The 18,384-nt window shown below is 42.0% G+C and overlaps 1 protein-coding gene across 1 annotated transcript in view; it reads left to right on the top strand.

The window, feature by feature from the left end:
- The window catches only part of Abca1 (ATP binding cassette subfamily A member 1), a 119,287-nt gene that overhangs the window by 89,033 nt on the left and 11,870 nt on the right, over nt 1-18,384 (top strand). The window contains exons 26-40 of the mRNA XM_051187818.1: nt 548-596; nt 787-900; nt 1,924-2,072; nt 3,201-3,325; nt 3,974-4,072; nt 7,336-7,525; nt 8,094-8,188; nt 9,199-9,231; nt 10,184-10,289; nt 11,654-11,728; nt 12,218-12,387; nt 13,473-13,650; nt 16,316-16,431; nt 16,541-16,685; nt 17,658-17,781. Of these exons, the coding sequence (XP_051043775.1) occupies nt 548-596; nt 787-900; nt 1,924-2,072; nt 3,201-3,325; nt 3,974-4,072; nt 7,336-7,525; nt 8,094-8,188; nt 9,199-9,231; nt 10,184-10,289; nt 11,654-11,728; nt 12,218-12,387; nt 13,473-13,650; nt 16,316-16,431; nt 16,541-16,685; nt 17,658-17,781 (1,768 nt within the window). The remainder of the gene's footprint in view (nt 1-547; nt 597-786; nt 901-1,923; nt 2,073-3,200; nt 3,326-3,973; nt 4,073-7,335; nt 7,526-8,093; nt 8,189-9,198; nt 9,232-10,183; nt 10,290-11,653; nt 11,729-12,217; nt 12,388-13,472; nt 13,651-16,315; nt 16,432-16,540; nt 16,686-17,657; nt 17,782-18,384) is intronic.

The raw sequence follows: 18,384 nt of genomic DNA, 5'->3' as shown, positions 1-18,384 counted from the left end.
CAGGGTAGAGTGTGCAGCTGACTCACCTGTGCCAACAAAAAAATTTCTAAAGCCCCCTCTGCACCTTTGAATCAAGGTGTCTGGAGACTTGACTTCTGTTGCATGCTTCCTGCAGAGTGGTCTATAGACAGGTTTGGAAATCAGTGACCTTGTTTAGATTTCCTCCCCTATAGTGTTCACTTCTGGTGAAAAGGAATCCATTCTTTTTCTGCCATTATGTTTTAGATAAGTCATCACAGCATGGTCCCACTTAGAGCTCTGGGACCACAGACCTGGTGAAGGTGACTTGCCTCATTATCTTTGGTCTCAGAATGAACTTCTCCTACCATAAAGTATTGTTCAATCTGGGAAGAGTTGTCGAATTGATAGCGGCCACACCTGAAGACATGGTTTCTGCCCCAAACAGTTTCTCTCTCAAGCAGCTCTGACGTGGCTTCCACCTTGTTGGTCTTAAGGGCCTGATGTAGGATTCCATAACCTGGTTTGGGGAGTGACCACTTCTTTTGTAAAGTGGGTGCTTACATTGTCTCCTGCTCTGATTTTTCAGATATTTCTTAAAGTGGCTGAAGAGAGTGGGGTGGATGCGGAGACCTCAGGTAACTGGCTGAATGGGCTGTACACGGTTCGGGTAGACTTTCTATTGGTTGTTGAAGCTAACCCCTGTTGTAACTTTCCCTTTGTTGCATCACTCTGGTGCAGTCTCATCCGTAGCATATGAGTTTGCTGTAGGAAGGTTTGTTGTGTTACACATAGATAAACTGTGGGATTCCTTCCCTTTCCCTTTAGATGGCACTTTGCCAGCAAGACGAAACAGACGGGCCTTCGGGGACAAGCAGAGCTGTCTGCGTCCATTCACTGAAGATGATGCTATTGATCCCAATGACTCAGACATAGACCCAGGTTCGAATGGGCAAGATCTTTGTTCTATTGTTTGAACTTGAATTTGTCTTTTATGTGTTTCTCGGCTATCTCTTTGATGGCCTTTGGCTAGGATTACAATTCCCAATAGTATCCAAAGAAGAGTGAAAAAAAAAAAAAAAAAAAAAAAAAAAAAAGAGAGAGAGAGAAAGAGAAAGCCCCTTTTCCAATGTGGCATATCTGGTCAAACTTGAAGAAGCCACCATTATCACTTCTTCATTTTGTAGATGGGTATGAGAAGATGGCCCCTCCATGCTCCAAGCCCGGTTCCTTCTTGTCATTTATGTAGGGTCCCAGTTTCTTACACACCTTAGGTGTTTTAATCAGTGAATGAAAATTATTGAATGGACAGTTAGTTGATTTTGAAGGAATGAGAGGGGGAAGTTGTGTTCTTGAACATGTGTATTTGGATGACCGAGATGATGAAGGGAGGTATGAAATGAAACCAATCTGTAGACTATGTAAGTGCCCCAGTCAGGAGTCATTAGTTTCAGACAATGATAAACAATTTTTAGGAACAGGAAATTATCTGGTTCTCCAGTCTGGATAAACAGGCCTAGCCTTTTGTTCTTATTTCATCTTTCATTGTCAGGACTTAGATGTTTCCAGTTTGTCCACTTTTTATCAAGCTTATAAAAGATAGACCAATTACCAGTGTGTATGAGCCTACATGACCTACTTCCTAGAATGTAAGAACTGAATGACGACTTGTTCCATCAGAACAGCTTGCTACTCTGTTATTTGTGAGCACATCTTTGCTTGTTTCAAGGCATTTTCATTTTTCTGTGCTCATCAGATGATGACTGAAAAGCATACACACCAAGGAATATAACTTTGAGCTGGAACTTTTTCTTAAAAGCATTTTTTTTTCATGAAAACTCTTTACTTTTTGTGGTATTCTGAAGGCTGCAAACTCCAGTTTCCAAGACGACTTGCTGAAGATAACAGAAGAAAGAGTAGAGTCAGAGAGATATATAGGTAACCTTCCATATTTTCTTCTTACAGAATCCAGGGAGACAGACCTGCTCAGTGGGATGGACGGCAAAGGCTCCTACCAGCTGAAGGGTTGGAAACTCACACAACAACAGTTTGTGGCCCTTTTGTGGAAAAGGCTGCTGATAGCTAGACGGAGCAGGAAGGGGTTTTTTGCTCAGGTGAGATGGGCTGGTGTTTGCCTTCATGGACTACAGGCTCTTGGACCAGTGAAGGTGGGGTAGGACTAAGATCAAGATGCAGATACTGGGACCAGACTAACTCTATGTCCATACTAGTTCTGCCTCCTGCCATTTGTTTATCTGCTGAGTAGTGATTTCCTTGAGCTTTAATTTCTTCATCTAGAAATGAAGCCTGATATATGGTTGTTGGCAGGATAAAATGAATTTATTTATAACAGAGTTTGACATCTGTGGGGGCCAGATAATTTAGAGGAGATCATAAAAGGGTATACAATTTAGAAAAACTGGCTGGGCAAATTCAACTCTCATAACACAGGAGCTGTCATGCTGAGATGTACTTGACAGTGCATTTATTATTAGAAATATGGTATTTTTTTCCCTCTGATTATGTTTAACTGCTGAGAAGGATACCAGAGAGGTAAGAATGTAACTGACACACAGATCCCACACATCACAGTTTGCACGCTCACTTGATCAGTTAGAGTGGAATATGTTTACTTTACTCTATAAGATGAAGAACATGTCCTTAGAGTCTTCCCTGCAGACCACCTGGGCAACACTAACAGAGCAGGAGTGGCTGCTATTACTCCTGGTGGGGGAGGGCCTTGCTATAGAGTTGCTTCCATGTTCTCAGTCCTGATTTACAGATGTCACATAGGGAGCCCTGTAGTGGAGAGACAGAACCGATCCAGGATCCGGGTCTTCTGTTTCCTGGTCCAGGGCTGTTTCTCTCAGCCTTCTACCTGAGACTATGACACAGGCTGGTTTTTCTGCATCTTCAGAGGGGAAAAAAAGACTGGCACTTAACATTTAACCATTCTGACTCTTTGCCCTGTGGCATCCCAGCTTGTGCCTCTGCCAGGTGACTATAACCTCTGAAGTTTTTGCTGTCAGCCTCAAGAAATGCCTTGTGAGGAAAAAGGGTTAATTTTCAGGCTCCTTTGCCTCCCAACTGCCAAAAATACATGGGAGAACTCAGCCATAGGCCTTTCCTGTCCCCCTCATTTCTGTGTAGCTGGTCTGGGGGGCTGGATGGATTTTGGGGGCTTGTCCCTTAGACTACTAACAGTTTTCCTGTGGTTTCTTCCCCCTCCAATGCCTGTTTAGATTGTCCTTCCAGCTGTCTTTGTTTGCATTGCCCTGGTGTTCAGCCTAATTGTGCCACCTTTTGGCAAGTACCCCAGCCTGGAACTTCAGCCCTGGATGTATAATGAGCAGTATACATTTGTCAGGTATGTGTTTGTGTTCTGTGCCTTAGCATAGAGGCCAACAGTGTTTGCTGTACTGAGAATGGAGGATTCTTTCTGGTGTGTGTGCGTGTGTGATATGTATGTATCATATGTGGATAGTGATTTAGTCTCTTTTTCTATAGCTCATTTTCATTTTCTACAGTTATGTTTGTTTGATCCCTTTCTAGCTGATGACCTAGTATTGCCCATACCTATAGATCATGTGACCTAGGCCCATTATTTCTTGTACTTTCTAATGGTTTATACAAACAATCAATAAACTGTGCCTTTCTGTTTTGGGAAGGTTCTAGCTGTATGTGTCAAATGGATAATTTTCAGAGTGGTTTTAAAGTACTGATCCTTAATGATTTTCTTTATTTCAAATGAAGTACATATGATTTGTGTGTACACACACACAGATACATACCTTCATAGGTAACCTCTTTGTACATGTTTCACTGGGGGTACCATACGTTACCCTGACGCCAGATATATGAAGCTCCTTGCAGGTGGCTTCTGTGTTTTGTTTCCGTTTTAAAAGCCTGGTCCCTGGGAAGTGCTTAGTACAGGTTGTTCTGTAGAAAATAATCCCTACCTCCCAGGCCTTGTTTGGATGAACCATTGATCTTGATGTGTCTCGTGTACCTGCAGTAATGATGCTCCAGAGGACACAGGTACCCAGGAACTTCTGAACGCCCTAACCAGAGACCCAGGCTTCGGGACCCGCTGTATGGAAGGAAACCCAATCCCGTGAGTAACAACACTTCAGCTGTAAGCTACCTTTGTGTGATGCCACCTGGTTTTCTCTCTGATGCCATTGCCTGTTAAATTGTGACCATCATCACTTTGCCTTTTTGTCAGTTTTTATTTTAAAAAGTTCAGGGAGTAACCAAATCAAAGAATTTGGGAACAAACGGGATCTTCTAACATCCTTCATAAAAAAATCATTACCAACATTTGTTTTCTCTTCTACGACAGTAAAGTTGAGTACCAGAGTAGATGGGCGGAGTGTGCAGTTTATAGCTTTGCTTGTCAGTTTCTTCACTTTAACCTAAAAGGATGACATATTGAAATTTTTTACAACAGCAGACACTTTTTTCTTGTTCAGTTACATATTTTTTAATCAGACATTCAGGACGAGTTTTAAATAGTAGGTAAATAAACTCAGTGATAGGCCCAGTTGGCTGTGTATGTACCGAAGCAGCTTGTCATGAGGATGCTGTGGTGAAGCCAGTGGAGAGTGATGGGGAGAGAACTGAGGCTGCTGGAGGTAACTTCACGTTTTCAGGTTTACGTAGAATTTTGTCTGGGGTCATAAAGCCATGCACAGTGATAGCTAAGGAACTCTTGAGAGTTGGCAAGGTAATAATAGAAAACTAGAGAAAGAAAATTTTCAATCCCAAGCTACAAAGGGTGAGATGGCAAACTTAGGTCAGAACACTGAACATCATGGCTATGTATACAAGACCCAGCAGATTTCTAGATGAATGGTTCCTGTGTATTTTTCAGCACTTAATTAGTATTTGTCTTACTTTTTCTGTTACCGTGATAAAATGCCAAGACCAAAGCAACTTATTGAAGGAAGGGTTGGGGTGGGGGACTTACAGTTCTAGAGGGACAGGGGAGTTTATGACCATCATTATGAAGAGCTGACAGCTCACATCCTTATCCACAAACAGGAAGCAGAATTTTTTGAGTGGCATGAAATCTCGAAATCCTCCTCTAACAAAGCCACTCCCAAATAGTTTTACCAACTGGTGAATCAAGTATTCAAACATAAGAGCCCATGGAGCTGCTCTCATTCAAGCCATCACATGTAAGATGATGTGTTAGACAGTGTTCTGTCATGAGAAGACCAACTTACATGGAGCAAAGATTTATGGTGATTTGTGGTTTCAGAGGTTTTAGCCCATAGTTGATTGGCTATGTTGTTTTGGGGTCTTTGGGGGAGTCTCTAGTGGGGTAGAACATCACAGCAGGGAATGTGTGGGTCACACAGCTGCAGACACCATCAAAACCAATCCTGGAAGAAAGAGGAGACAAGGAAGGGCTGGGGTCCCAATGACATAATTGCCTTCTTTTAGGTCATATGACTTCAAGGCTCTGCCAACTCCTAATCTGGAGGCCAAGTTTTTAGCATATGAGCCTTTGGAAGACATTGACGACTCAAACCATAGCAGATAGTTACTAGATATTCCTTGTATTTCATAGTTGGTTCTTACTGGGCGGTAAACTCAGCATCCAATATTGGTTAACACTAAAAAGATGCCGGGGATAGAAGACATGGAGTCTTCTTGATTTCATAGTGCCTTTGGGATTCTGAGTGAAGGTTTTGTAGGAAGGAAGGATGAGGTAAAGTGATAATGTGATTAGCTAGACTTTGCTGGTGAGCTGAACCGTATGGATTCATGAATTGATTCCAGCAAAGGCTGGGTCTATAGGAGAGAGAACTGATCGGACAGCTGGCCTACAGAGATAAAAGAAATGTCCGTGACATCAGAGGGCAGATGTGCTGTCTGAGCATCACAGACTCTCTGAAGCAGTCTGGAAGAAAGGGCTTCACCCTGCTAGCTCATACGGAAATTCGAATTTTGGGTTTTTGGAAAGTGTCAGGACTGAAGGAAATCTGAGAAGAATGTTTTTTCAGTGACCTTTAGTTTGTCTCAGCCTTTTGAAAGTATTATGTGTGGGTTTTCAAAAGAACTGATGTCTTAGAGGCCTTAAAGCAGAAATGATAAATCATTTGGAAAATCTGTGCATATTTACACACACACACACACACACACACACACACATACACACACACGATAAAGATTGTAACCCTATTTTAAATTGTGGGCTCTTGAAAATTGGAAATCCAGAAGAAAGATTAGATGACCAGTCATTTTATACTCTTCTTTTACCAGTAGGGAAAAATGAAGCCTGAGATGCAAGGGACATGTGATGTGCTCTAAACAATTCGGTGCTCTGGGCAGAGATGAGGGCCAGGTGTTGTCTCTGAGGGTGCTTGTAGACAACCTCACTTTTATACTTCGAGCACTCCTACTCCACTCAGCTCAGTTCTCTACTCACTAGAGAACATACATTGGATTTTGCCATTCTATACAAGATATCCAGCATGCTGAGCATAAAATACAAGCTTCTACCCATACCTGTGTCATGTGGCCTCTACTTCCATCCCTGCCTCCCTCCCTCATCAGTCTGTCTTATAGCACATCACACTATCTTCCTGTTATTCATCATCTATATAAAATCGGCTTATTTCTTCACAGGGCCTTTGTACCTGACTTCCAATGGTTTCTGCCTGGAGTGTTCATTCTCCCCAATTCTTACTTATTTTAGTGTGTGTGTGCACATACATATCATGGTACATGGGTAGAGGTCAGAGTAAAGCTTGTGGGAGCTGGTCTTTTGTTTCTTCCACATGGGAACTGGAGATTGAACTCAGGTTTGCCTGCAGGCATCTTTACCAGCCAGCCAACTCACCAGCTCAGTATCCCCAATCTTTAACTAGCTTATTGTTTGTGTTTTGACTGAGTTTGATTTTAGCTTTATGGGGGTTTTCTTCATGTACTCTTCTGTCGTCTTTGCTTTATTTGGGGCTGTGTAAAATTGGATTTGTTGACTTGTTGTCTACCACTTTCTGGGCATGCAGAATCCATGAAAGCAGAGAGTTTGGATTGCTCATACTAGACTCTCAAAGATGGCAGAACCCCATGTGACACATAGTAGACTCTTGGTGTGTGTTGTGTCAACAGATGTTGAATAGCTGCATTGAACAGAGTTCACTCTGAGCATCTGGAGCCTGTTTATGGTTTATTCCCCATGCCCTCTGTTATTCCTCAGCTACCCAGGCTTCCATGAGAGAGATTATGATAAAGTCATAGTCTTTTTCAAATGGTAGGGCCAGGCACACAGACCCTTACTAAAAAGCTAACCTGTGCTCTCTAAGGCATCAGGAAAGCCAGGCCCCTTTCAGGGGAGCCTACAACTCTTGCTATCTCCTTTTACAGAGACACCCCTTGCTTAGTTGGGGATGAGGACTGGACCACTGCCCCAGTTCCCCAGACCATCAAAGACCTCTTCCAAAATGGGAACTGGACAATGAAGAACCCCTCACCCACCTGCCAGTGTAGCAGTGACAAAATCAAGAAGATGTTGCCTGTTTGTCCCGCAGGGGCAGGGGGGCTGCCACCTCCTCAGGTGAGGCCTTGTCAGTATGACTGAGAAGTGACTTAGGTGGGGCTGGTAGCATCTGTGTGTCAGGAATGAGTGGGGTGTTATGCTAGGGTGTATCTTACTAATTCTGACATTCCTTGGAATTCTGAGTTTGGAAGGGAGATCTGAGAGTTTTTGTTTTGTTTTGTTTTTGTTTTCCATGAAATATTTCAGGATGCAAATGATATCTCTCTGTTATTTCATCAGATCCTAGAATCCAGGTTGGAAGGTGGGGATAGGTGATTTTTAGTGTGTATAAACTTAAAGAAGTCTTGCTTGCCACCCTAAAATCACCTGATCCAACATAATTCCAATGTACAAAAGAATTTACCAGGCAGTTTATAATGCTGCTTCCTAAATATTCTGGTGTTATGGAGAATCCCATCTACATATCCAGAATACTTTCTGGAGATAATTTTGGCTTGGCTCCATGTAAGGGACGGTTGCTGATGGCAGAATAGGCCAGGTCTCGGTGGGGGGTGGCTGAGGGTCTTGTCTGGGCCCCGAGTCTTATCTATAAATATACATGATCTTGGTTTCTATGTGATGACAGAGAAAACAGAATACTGCAGACATCCTTCAGAACCTGACTGGAAGAAACATTTCAGACTACCTGGTGAAGACTTATGTGCAGATCATAGCGAAAAGGTATCTCCTGTTGAAAGCTGGCTTGCTCTTTATCATCTCTGAGCAGAGATGTTAAAGGCTACAGATGTAGACTTGAGTGGGAGGGAAATGGATAATTGTAGTTCTATGTGAAATTTAGCACATTATATTGAGGAGACAAGATGATATGGGACAGTGTTGAACTTAGAGGGAGAGGCTGCTGCTCTAGAGTGAAAATAAATGATGAATGTAGAGACTGTCAGCAGCTGCTTGACCAGGGTCGGCCCATTATTTTTGTAAATCTTAGTTTATGTAAAATGTGATATTAGTGTTGCATCCTTAAGTTTATGGTGAGAGCTAACTGAAATGACATAAACAAAGAGCTTGGGCCCTCTCTCTCTCATGGGTGGCTCCATAAATACAAGGTGTTCTGAAGCAAGGTCAGGGGAGACACAGCAGCTTTTCATGCCCATAGAACCTTTAAAGAGACTTATAGATTCCCAGAACATGACCACATAGTGCCCAATGTTTAGTCAGTGCTCAGATAATGTGTTTGTTCCCTTCCTATCACTATGGTCAGGGGGCATGTCCCCGTGTGAGGTGACTTTAAATGATAAGGGTATGCATTTCCCAGAGCTGTAACTTCTCCACGTGGGATTTACAATTGAATTAATTAATTAACTTTAGACAGAGTTTCACTATGTTGCCCTGGCTGGCCTGGAACTCTCTGTATAGACCAGGCTGGCCTCAAACTCAGAGAGTTCCACCTGTCTCTGCCTCCTGAGTTCTGGAATTAAAGGCATGTGCCACCATGTCTGCCTGTATGGAGGATTTTAAATTTGCTTAATTTACAGTGTGATTCTCATATGAGTAAGGTTTGTGAGACAGCCAACAGGACATGCTGAGAGTGGTCCTCCTTACTCGAGCGTGACCCTACAGTGCTGGTCATAGGGTTGGTAGATGATTACCTTTGCATCATTAATATGTTCCATACTTTCTAGACCTGATTTTTGGTTTGTCTTTTTTTTTTTTTTTTTTTTTTTTTTCTGCAGCTTAAAGAATAAGATCTGGGTGAATGAGTTTCGGTAAGTAGATCCCTTCTTTCCATTTTCCCTTTCCCTTTGAGTCTCAGGGGAACGATTTTGATGTAGGAGTCTTGGATCAAGGCAGCCTTCTACATTTGGCGACAGTTTGCCATGTGCATATACTTGGGTGTTACCTCACCATGGGGGCCAGGTACTAAGATGTTGCAGGCTATGGAATACAAGAGGCTACAGTCAGAGTTGTAATAAACACACTGTGAGATTTGTGTAGCGCACTATTCATGGAATATCACTCCAGAAGCCTCTGAAATATTTGACATAGTAATTTCCTGGAGGAGATTCAGAAATCTCTTGTGGGCCTCTAGAGACATAAAGTAAAGTTTCATAGGAGAAAACCTATCCTAGCTATATTTTCCCCAAAGATATTCCCAGCGGTGCCTAGGAAATCAGGGAAAAAATTTCAGGCCTTTTATATGACACAAGGATTTTGAAGGAGCATCTGAGAGTGGGGAGGAAGCATTCTTGAAATCTGCTTGTACAGTGTGTGAAAAGGAGTAGCTCATATAGCTGCTGAAGAGACCTCAAAGGTTCTGCTCTTAAGTTCCAGTTTTCCTCTCTGACCTTTTCTCGAGGGTTCAGGGTCCCTGGAACTCAGGCAGAGCAATCACAGGCCCACATAGTGGCTCCTGTGCGTGGAAGACAAGGCCTGTCTGTACTCCCTACCTGGACTTCAAGGCTGTTCCCATCACCACTAGCCCTGATGTCCCCATCTGTGACATGGATGCCGTAATCCATGTCATTAGCTTCAGGCCCTCTGTTGCTCAGCAATCTTGAGAATTTAGATGGCTGCATTTCACAAGAGGCGGCAACATGTAGCTGTCCTTAGCCAAACCTTGATCCTAGTCTGAGTAAGATATGGCTCTCAAAGAACCTTGTGCTCTGAGTAATGGTTTGGGCTCACTGCCTGGGTTTTAATGGCAAGCTTTTCTTTTAGGTATGGTGGGTTTTCCCTGGGTGTCAGTAATTCTCAAGCACTTCCTCCAAGTCAAGAAGTTAATGATGCCATCAAGAAAGTGAAGAAACTCTTGAAACTGACCAAGGTATAATATCCATCCTGAGACATGTCAGAAATGGGGCTGGACCTGTTAGGGCACAGGAGTATTGGTAGGAACTTAATGTTCTGAATGCTTTTATATACAAAGCAATTTCAGAAAGACCAGACTACTCATCTACTCATGCTCAACACACACACACACACACACACACACACATACTTCTGAAAGTGTAGGTTAAATATGAACTCAGATTAAAAACTCTTACAATAGCCAAGTTGATGAAGTTAGGCAGTGAATAAATAAATTGGGTTTCAAATACTTTCCTAAAATAGTCATTGGCTAAATAGGAAACAGGAAAATGAATGGATTTATTCTTTAGGCTGGTAGGCTGGTCTTCAAGACCTGTTAAGCCCATACTCATTTCTTTCTATCTCAGGTTTCCCAAATTGAAATGACTGTTGATGTGGTGATGTGACATGGACTCTGGAGTCTTGGACAGCAGTGCTGGGCTTAGAGAACCATTTTAGTTAGGTTTCTGTTGCTGTGAAGATACACCATGACTACAGCAACTCATATAAGAAAAACATTTAATTGGAGTGGCTTACATTTTCAGAGGTTTAGTCCGTTGTCATCACGGTGCTACATGGTGGTATGCAGGCAGATACCGTGCTAGAGAAGGAGCTGAGAGTGTTACATCTTGACTTGCTTTGGGATATATGAGACCTCAAAGCCTACCTCCACAGTGATACTCTTCCTCCAACAAAACCACACCTACTCCAACAGAGTCCCGTCTCCTAATAGTGCCAATCCCTTTCAGGGTCATTTTCTTTCATACCACCACAATTACACAGTTCTTCTTTAAGCCATCTACATGTAGTGTGGGTTTTAGTTCTAGGATGATGCCAAGAGACCCTGAAGAATCTTGGAAATTTAATATTTTATTTTTACTGATGTGCATGTCTTTGTGCCATGTGTGTGCCCCGTGCCTACAAAAGCCAAAATAGGGCATTGACTCCCTTGGGACTGGTGTTATAGAGTGCTATGAACCCTCATTTGGGTGCTGGGAATTGAACCTGAGCACTCTGGAAGAAAAGACAGTGCTTTTGACCTTTGATCCATGTCTCTAGCTCCAGAATCTTGGGGATTTAAATTATTGGATTTGTGTGTGTGTGTGTGTGTGTGTGTGTGTGTGTGTGTGATTCTTCCATGATGTGGCATCATTATGGCAACTTTAGCACCGTAGATTTTGGTTACTTGGTTCTCAGGAACCATGTATGTAATGACTTTAGATTTAATTTCACTGAATGAATTGGTGGCGGTCTTTGTCTACATGTGGTTGGCTAATTGTTCTCTATCGCCCCCTATCTTCACAAACAAACAGCACTGAGGCAGGATTCTATCCTTTACAGGACAGTTCCGCAGATCGGTTTCTCAGCAGTTTGGGAAGGTTCATGACAGGACTGGATACCAAAAACAATGTCAAGGTAAGCCCTTGTCTGTGTCTTGCTAGCTTCTTAATAAACAGTGGTCCTCTGTTCCTCTGAGTCTCATGGTCAAGTTGCTAGGGACATTCATGGCAGAAAAGAACAAACTGTTGACTTTACCAGTGAGATAATACTGTGGAGTCATTAAGAGAATTTCGTTTGCCACCAAACTTACTGTGGGAACTTATGTGATCTTTGCTTTAAGATACTTAACCTGTTTAAGTGTCAGTTTGCTAGGGAGCAGGAAGACAGTAACCATGGCAATCTCTACCACTGTGTGGGGAACTGGTTGAAGATGTAAGGTCTTCTTCACACAGTGCTGGTCCGATGGCCAGTGGTCAGTGGACCCTATGTCTGTAATGCTTTTTGTTTGGTACACACTAGCTGGAATCCCTTTCTGAACTTTCCACACATGTTTTGTGTCTACACACTCACTTCTGGGAGCATGGTTTGGCAGCATTACCTTGAAGTTGGTCTGTTTTACTTCAGGTGTGGTTCAATAACAAGGGCTGGCATGCTATCAGTTCTTTCCTGAATGTCATCAACAATGCCATTCTCCGGGCCAACCTACAGAAGGGAGAGAATCCAAGCCAGTATGGGATTACTGCTTTCAATCATCCGCTGAATCTCACCAAGCAGCAGCTCTCAGAGGTGGCTCTGTAAGTGTGTCTAAATGGCTGTGTGCGAAGGTGGCTGGGGCTCATGCACCAGTTGTGACAGCTGGAGATAAGTGCATTGAATAAGCCTGAGCTGATCCAGGGTTGGGGCAGAAAATGGCTGGTTTATAGATTATCTGCCAGTCTTTCTTGACTTGAAGAAGGAAGACCAGATCTGTGAAAATCATCACATTTGGTGAACTCACATAAAGTGAATTAATAGTTACTAGAATCCTAAAGGAATTAACTCATTCATATTTCATTTTCTTGAAAAATAGTTTTTTATGTAATTTGATAAAACATGCATTTAATGGTTTGTTTCTTGAAATGTAAGCGTGAGAGTGGCACACACATGTGCTTATGTATGTTCCTGTACATGGGCATGGATTTTAAGGTCAGTACAGTCTTTGGAGTGAAGGGCTGTAGATTTGAATTTGGTGCTAAGCTTCCTAGGCATGTGATATTAAATGAGGTAATTGGTATACATTGCTACAGCCAATGTCCAGGACAGAGATGGTAATCAACACGTTAGATTCCCTCTCATACATGGGAATGGTACACTATTAATAATAATAATCCTTACTAGACTGTGTATAATGGCCTTTTGTATGTGTTAGATTGATATATATGACTTTTTGTATGTGTAGTGTGGTATACACATCCTATTATTTTCTGTATATTTTAGCGATGATTAATTTGTATGAGTAGTTTTCCAATAAGATCGCTTGCTCATTCATAATAGGTCTCAAGCCACACTAGCTTTTTATACAGAGAAGTTTTCAACTCACTTCTGTAAGGTTAGAAAGTGGAGAGAAGTGAATACCATCAAACCACACCCAGAGTTTGTTCTGTAGTTTCATTATGGGTGTGGACTCATTTTAACATTTTGGAACCAGTTTTACATTTGAATTGTTTTGTCTTTTTTTTTTTTTTTAACTTAAAAACAATTAGATTGAACCCTGAGACAAAATGCTTGTTGAGCTAGTGTTTGTCCTGCCTCACTTTGGTGTTGTTTATGTCTGTTTACCTTACTGTGTCTCTAGCTGCATCAAAGGTTCCTCTGATCTTTATTGCCTCTTCCCTTCTAGGATGACCACATCTGTCGATGTCCTCGTGTCTATTTGTGTCATCTTTGCGATGTCCTTTGTCCCAGCCAGCTTTGTTGTGTTCCTGATCCAGGAGCGGGTCAGCAAAGCGAAGCACCTGCAGTTCATCAGCGGGGTGAAGCCCGTCATCTACTGGCTCTCCAATTTTGTCTGGGATATGGTGAGGACACAGGACCATCTATCTCTGTCTGAATTTCCATGGGGACTGTGGATTCATGGGGATAAAGAACAAACAGCCTGTCGCTGACACCAGGAAGTGTCCCATTTAGTCTAAAATTGTATAAAATAGGAAAAGGGACAGGCAGTTCTGAATGATTCCAGGACACCAAATGTCTAAAACTAATTGCACATCATGGGACCATCTGACCACTGTGACTATGGTTGCTACCAACTATCACTTCACATTTCTTACATGAAAACTGTCTATCTCTCTCTGTCTCTGTCTCTGTCTCTGTGTCTGTCTCTGTCCCTCTCTGGCATTTGCTGCTCTTGCAGAGAACTTGAATTTACTTCCCTGCACCACATTGGCTCCAGAGGATTTGATTTCTGGTCTCTGTGGCCTTCTGCACACATCACACATATATGCAGATACATACGTAAACATAATACCTTATCTTAGTTAGGGTTACTATTGCTGATGAAGCACCATTACCAAAGCAACTTGTGGAGTAAAGAGATTATTTAGCTTACACTTCCACATTACAGTTCACCATCAAAGAAAGTCAAGACAGGAACTCAAACAGGGCAGGAACCTGAAGGCAGGAGCTGATGCAGAGGCCATGGAGAAGCTCAGCTTACTGATTTGCACCCCATGACTTGCTCAGCCTGCTTTCTTATAGAACCCAGGACTACCAGCCCAAGGATGGCACTACTCACATGGGCTGGACCCTCCCCTATCAATCACCAATCAAGAACATGTCCTATTGCCAGAGCTTATGGAAGCATTTTGTCAGTTGAGGTTTTCTCCTTTCAGATGACTCTAGCTTGTGTCCAATTAACAAAAGACTAGCCAGTACATTCTAAAAACGAGACTAGAACTGAAAGAACTTCATTAAAACCCTAAAATCCCAAACCACAAACCAGTACCTCTAACTTACCTGATATGCTTTAACCTAGAATCAGGATTTTTTTTTTTTTTTTTTTGCCTTACCAGGGAAGCTGCTTGCTACTGCAAATTCCATAAATTGTGTCAGCATCTTGTTCATCCATTGCACTCTATTTTTGTATTGATTATACTATATTGTTTTGGTTTGGATCAACATGAAGAACTTCATAGAACCCTAAAGTTCAATTATTCTTAAATGAGCTTGAACTCTGGGATGGAGAGATGGCTCAGCCATTAAAGGCTAGGCTCAAAACCAAAAATATAAGAGCTTGAACTCTATTCCCCTATGGCCCCCATGAATTCTAAGCTACCCAAAGCAGATCTAATTCTTTTTCCAATAAACATTTCCTCAGATGTTTAAAGACAACTCTGATTTAACAGACTTTTCTCACAGACAGGATGATATATGAAAACACACGATCTCTAATACACTGTACAGACATGAGTGATGAAGATGGAGATAATGAGATTGCATATGCTAATTAGGCCAAGTTTCTGAGACCTGTCGTTCTTCTGATCTGATTGCCCTCCCATGGCCACGCACTAATCTTCCCTTCGAAAATCAAAGCCCAGCATTAACCTTGTGTTCAGTCCATGGTCTGAATGGTTATGAGTCTAGAGAAAGCTAATCTTTATATCATACTTTTTACTGCAGCTCGAGATATGGCACTTAGAAGTAGCACTGACTTATTTCAGCTTGGTAATGAACTGAAACCTATTTCAGATGAACTATTATTACAGTCTTGCTCATTCTGTTCTAATGCACAGAATCAACTGTTTTGAACCTGAACACTTTATTTTACTGCTGTTAGCCTGCATCTTGCCAGCATTCGTTTATTTTCGTTTATCCTTCAATTCAATCATTTAAAATACACTGAATGCTCACATGTCTGAAGGTGTCTGGCTGTGCCAGGCAGGCTTCATTCAGAGGTGAAACAGCAAGTCCTTGACCTCAGAGACATTGCCTGTATCTTTTGTTCCTCCCAGCTTAAGAGGCTAGAATCTGCTGGGTGTCTTTCGTTTGAGTTGTTGATAAACACAGTAAGTCGGATGGGACTAAGGCAGTCTGAAGCTGAAGCTGCTAAGCTGCTACTCTTCCATTATTTACCAACCCACTATTACCTCCATGCATGTGCTTCTGTCTTTCTTTCTCTCCTTCCTCCATCTCCCCCCTCTCTCTGTCAGCTATGAATTTTCATAATTGTCCCTGGGTCAAGTCTTTATTTCTTCATTTTAATGCTCCAAGCACTGTCAGGACAGACTGTAAAATTATTCCCGGTGTGATGAAACAATTTTGACATTCATGTTATGAGTGCTTATCTCACAAATAGATTACATGTGATATTGAACTTGGGCAGACCATAATGTAGCATTAATGATGAAACAGACACAATCATCTCTGAGTAGAATAATGGAAGTTCATTTGCGTCCTGTGAAATTGAAATGACTCTGCCTGAGAATCCATCCTTCAGTAAGTTTACTGAGCGTGACACTGTGGCTCAGCTGTAGGAAAGACAGAAAGGGCATGCAGTTTATAAAATCAGCCAAGGGTAAAATGCTTGTCAAACTGTATTGTCAGGAATTTTGATTAATAGTTTATGTGGCTTCATTAATTCAAAGTTATTCTCCAGCATGTTTCTCTGTCCTTTGTTGTCCGATGATGGTAAAGACTTGGGATGTTTCTTAGGGGTCAACTTTATTTTCTTATTTTCTCTTTTAGTGCAATTATGTGGTTCCTGCTACATTGGTCATTATCATCTTCATCTGCTTCCAGCAGAAGTCCTATGTGTCCTCCACCAACCTACCTGTCCTAGCCCTTCTACTTTTGCTGTATGGGTAAGACAGCTCTGGGTGGAGGAATCTCCCAGTGGGCAAGGCATATGGTACCCACCACTAGATTATGGGCAGAAGACTCCAATGGATGCTTATGTTTGTGCCTTACCAGGTGGTCCATCACACCCCTCATGTACCCAGCCTCCTTTGTGTTCAAGATCCCCAGCACTGCCTATGTTGTCCTCACAAGTGTGAACCTCTTCATCGGCATCAATGGCAGTGTGGCCACTTTTGTACTGGAGCTCTTCACCAACAATGTGAGTGCCTCAGGCAGAGTCCCTCCAGCTGACTTGCACTCTGGGTGCACAGGACAGTGGTTAACCTTGGTCCACTTGTCATCCATAAAATGGACACCACTGCCCACTCTGCTTTTATAGGTTCTGCTCCCCCCCTCCACACATAAACACACACACACACACACACACACACACACACACACACACACACACTTACTTCTTTCTCCTTCGGGGTCTCCTGCAAAGACTGTACGGTCTGGCTTTGCTTCCCTATTTAGATATCATTTCTGGGTGATGCCATTCAAAATCTTTATCACCATTGCAGTGTCTTGTTTTTATTCAGATCTGTGCCTTGATTGTTTCTTGGAACTCCAGTTCTCACTGCCTAGTGGATGATGACTCCACTTAAACTGTTCATAGATGCTGCACGCTAGACATACCGTTACAGTCTTCCCCATCAGAACCTATTTCTCTTGTCATTCCTGATGTGCTTGATGGCATCTCCACGCTTGCTCATGATGCCTTTCTTGTACCTGTACTAGATGCTTTACTGTGTGTTTCTATATTCTGAATCCTTCCAGTTTTAAATCTCAGAGACTGTCTATTGCTTTTGCTCTTAAACCATTGAGCCACCTCTCCAGCTCCAGTGGCTTGATATTAATCAACCTTGTTCAGATGTAAATGAGAAGATGTTTTTCAAATTTCAACAGAATACTGAAGCTCAAATATAGATGCAAATGGTTTGCTTTTTAAAATACTATGCTAATAATGTTTTGTTGTGGATTTGTATCTGATTAAAAGTAACCATAAGTTTAAAGTTTGTTTCCTTTCACGTACTTGGCATCACTCCAGATTTTCTGAAGAAAATGCCTGCTGCTATTTATTGGTGTTTGAATGCAAAGGTCCAGGGAATAGGATGCTTTTCTTCACATCCACATTTCAGATATTCACTATGAATGATATATGTCTCTCTCTGGTCCTTCTCATCTTCAGAAGCTGAATAACATCAATGATATCCTGAAGTCTGTGTTCCTGATCTTCCCACATTTTTGCCTGGGACGAGGGCTCATTGACATGGTGAAAAACCAGGCAATGGCTGATGCCCTGGAGAGGTTTGGTGAGTGAGGCAGTAGTTGCAGGACTAGCTTTAATGGTGGAGGCCATTTTCACTGGCCTTAGCACTCTGATCACTGCTTTAGGAAGAGGGTGTGACTGGGTACAGGATATCTGTCCCTCCTAAAACCCCTTACAGGCTAATACCAACACAACTGGTCTGTCATGAGTCTCATCATACAGACATTTATCCATGCTTCTGATAGCACTGACTTAAATGAAAAGTAAACCAACCAATTTTGGAAGCAGGAAAATGTTGGCATTTGTTTGAAACTAATGCCTAATGTCACAAATCACTTTGTCAAATCACTGGGAAAAAAACAAGCCATAGCTTTGGCAATTAGGCCAGAGATTCAAAAAGCAAGACCTGCACTTGGATTCTACTATTCATAGACTGGCAGGTGTGTTCATATATTGTGTTTCACATATCTGTACAGAGGTAATTTATGGAAGCTTTTCCCTACTTTTATAATGGTTAACATACCTCCTGCCATTATGTGACTACTATTCATTTGCTGGTTAATTTTGTTAGATGAACTGTACTACTCAATAAACACAGAAGAGGGACTTTATTTCAGTTTAGCAATACAAAGGAAACATACAAAGA

Source organism: Phodopus roborovskii, unplaced genomic scaffold (genome assembly GCF_943737965.1).
Source record: "Phodopus roborovskii unplaced genomic scaffold, PHOROB, whole genome shotgun sequence".
NCBI classification, from domain to species: domain Eukaryota; kingdom Metazoa; phylum Chordata; class Mammalia; order Rodentia; family Cricetidae; genus Phodopus; species Phodopus roborovskii.
Note: the sequence above shows the minus strand (reverse complement) of the source record. Positions and strands in the feature narration are given on the sequence as shown.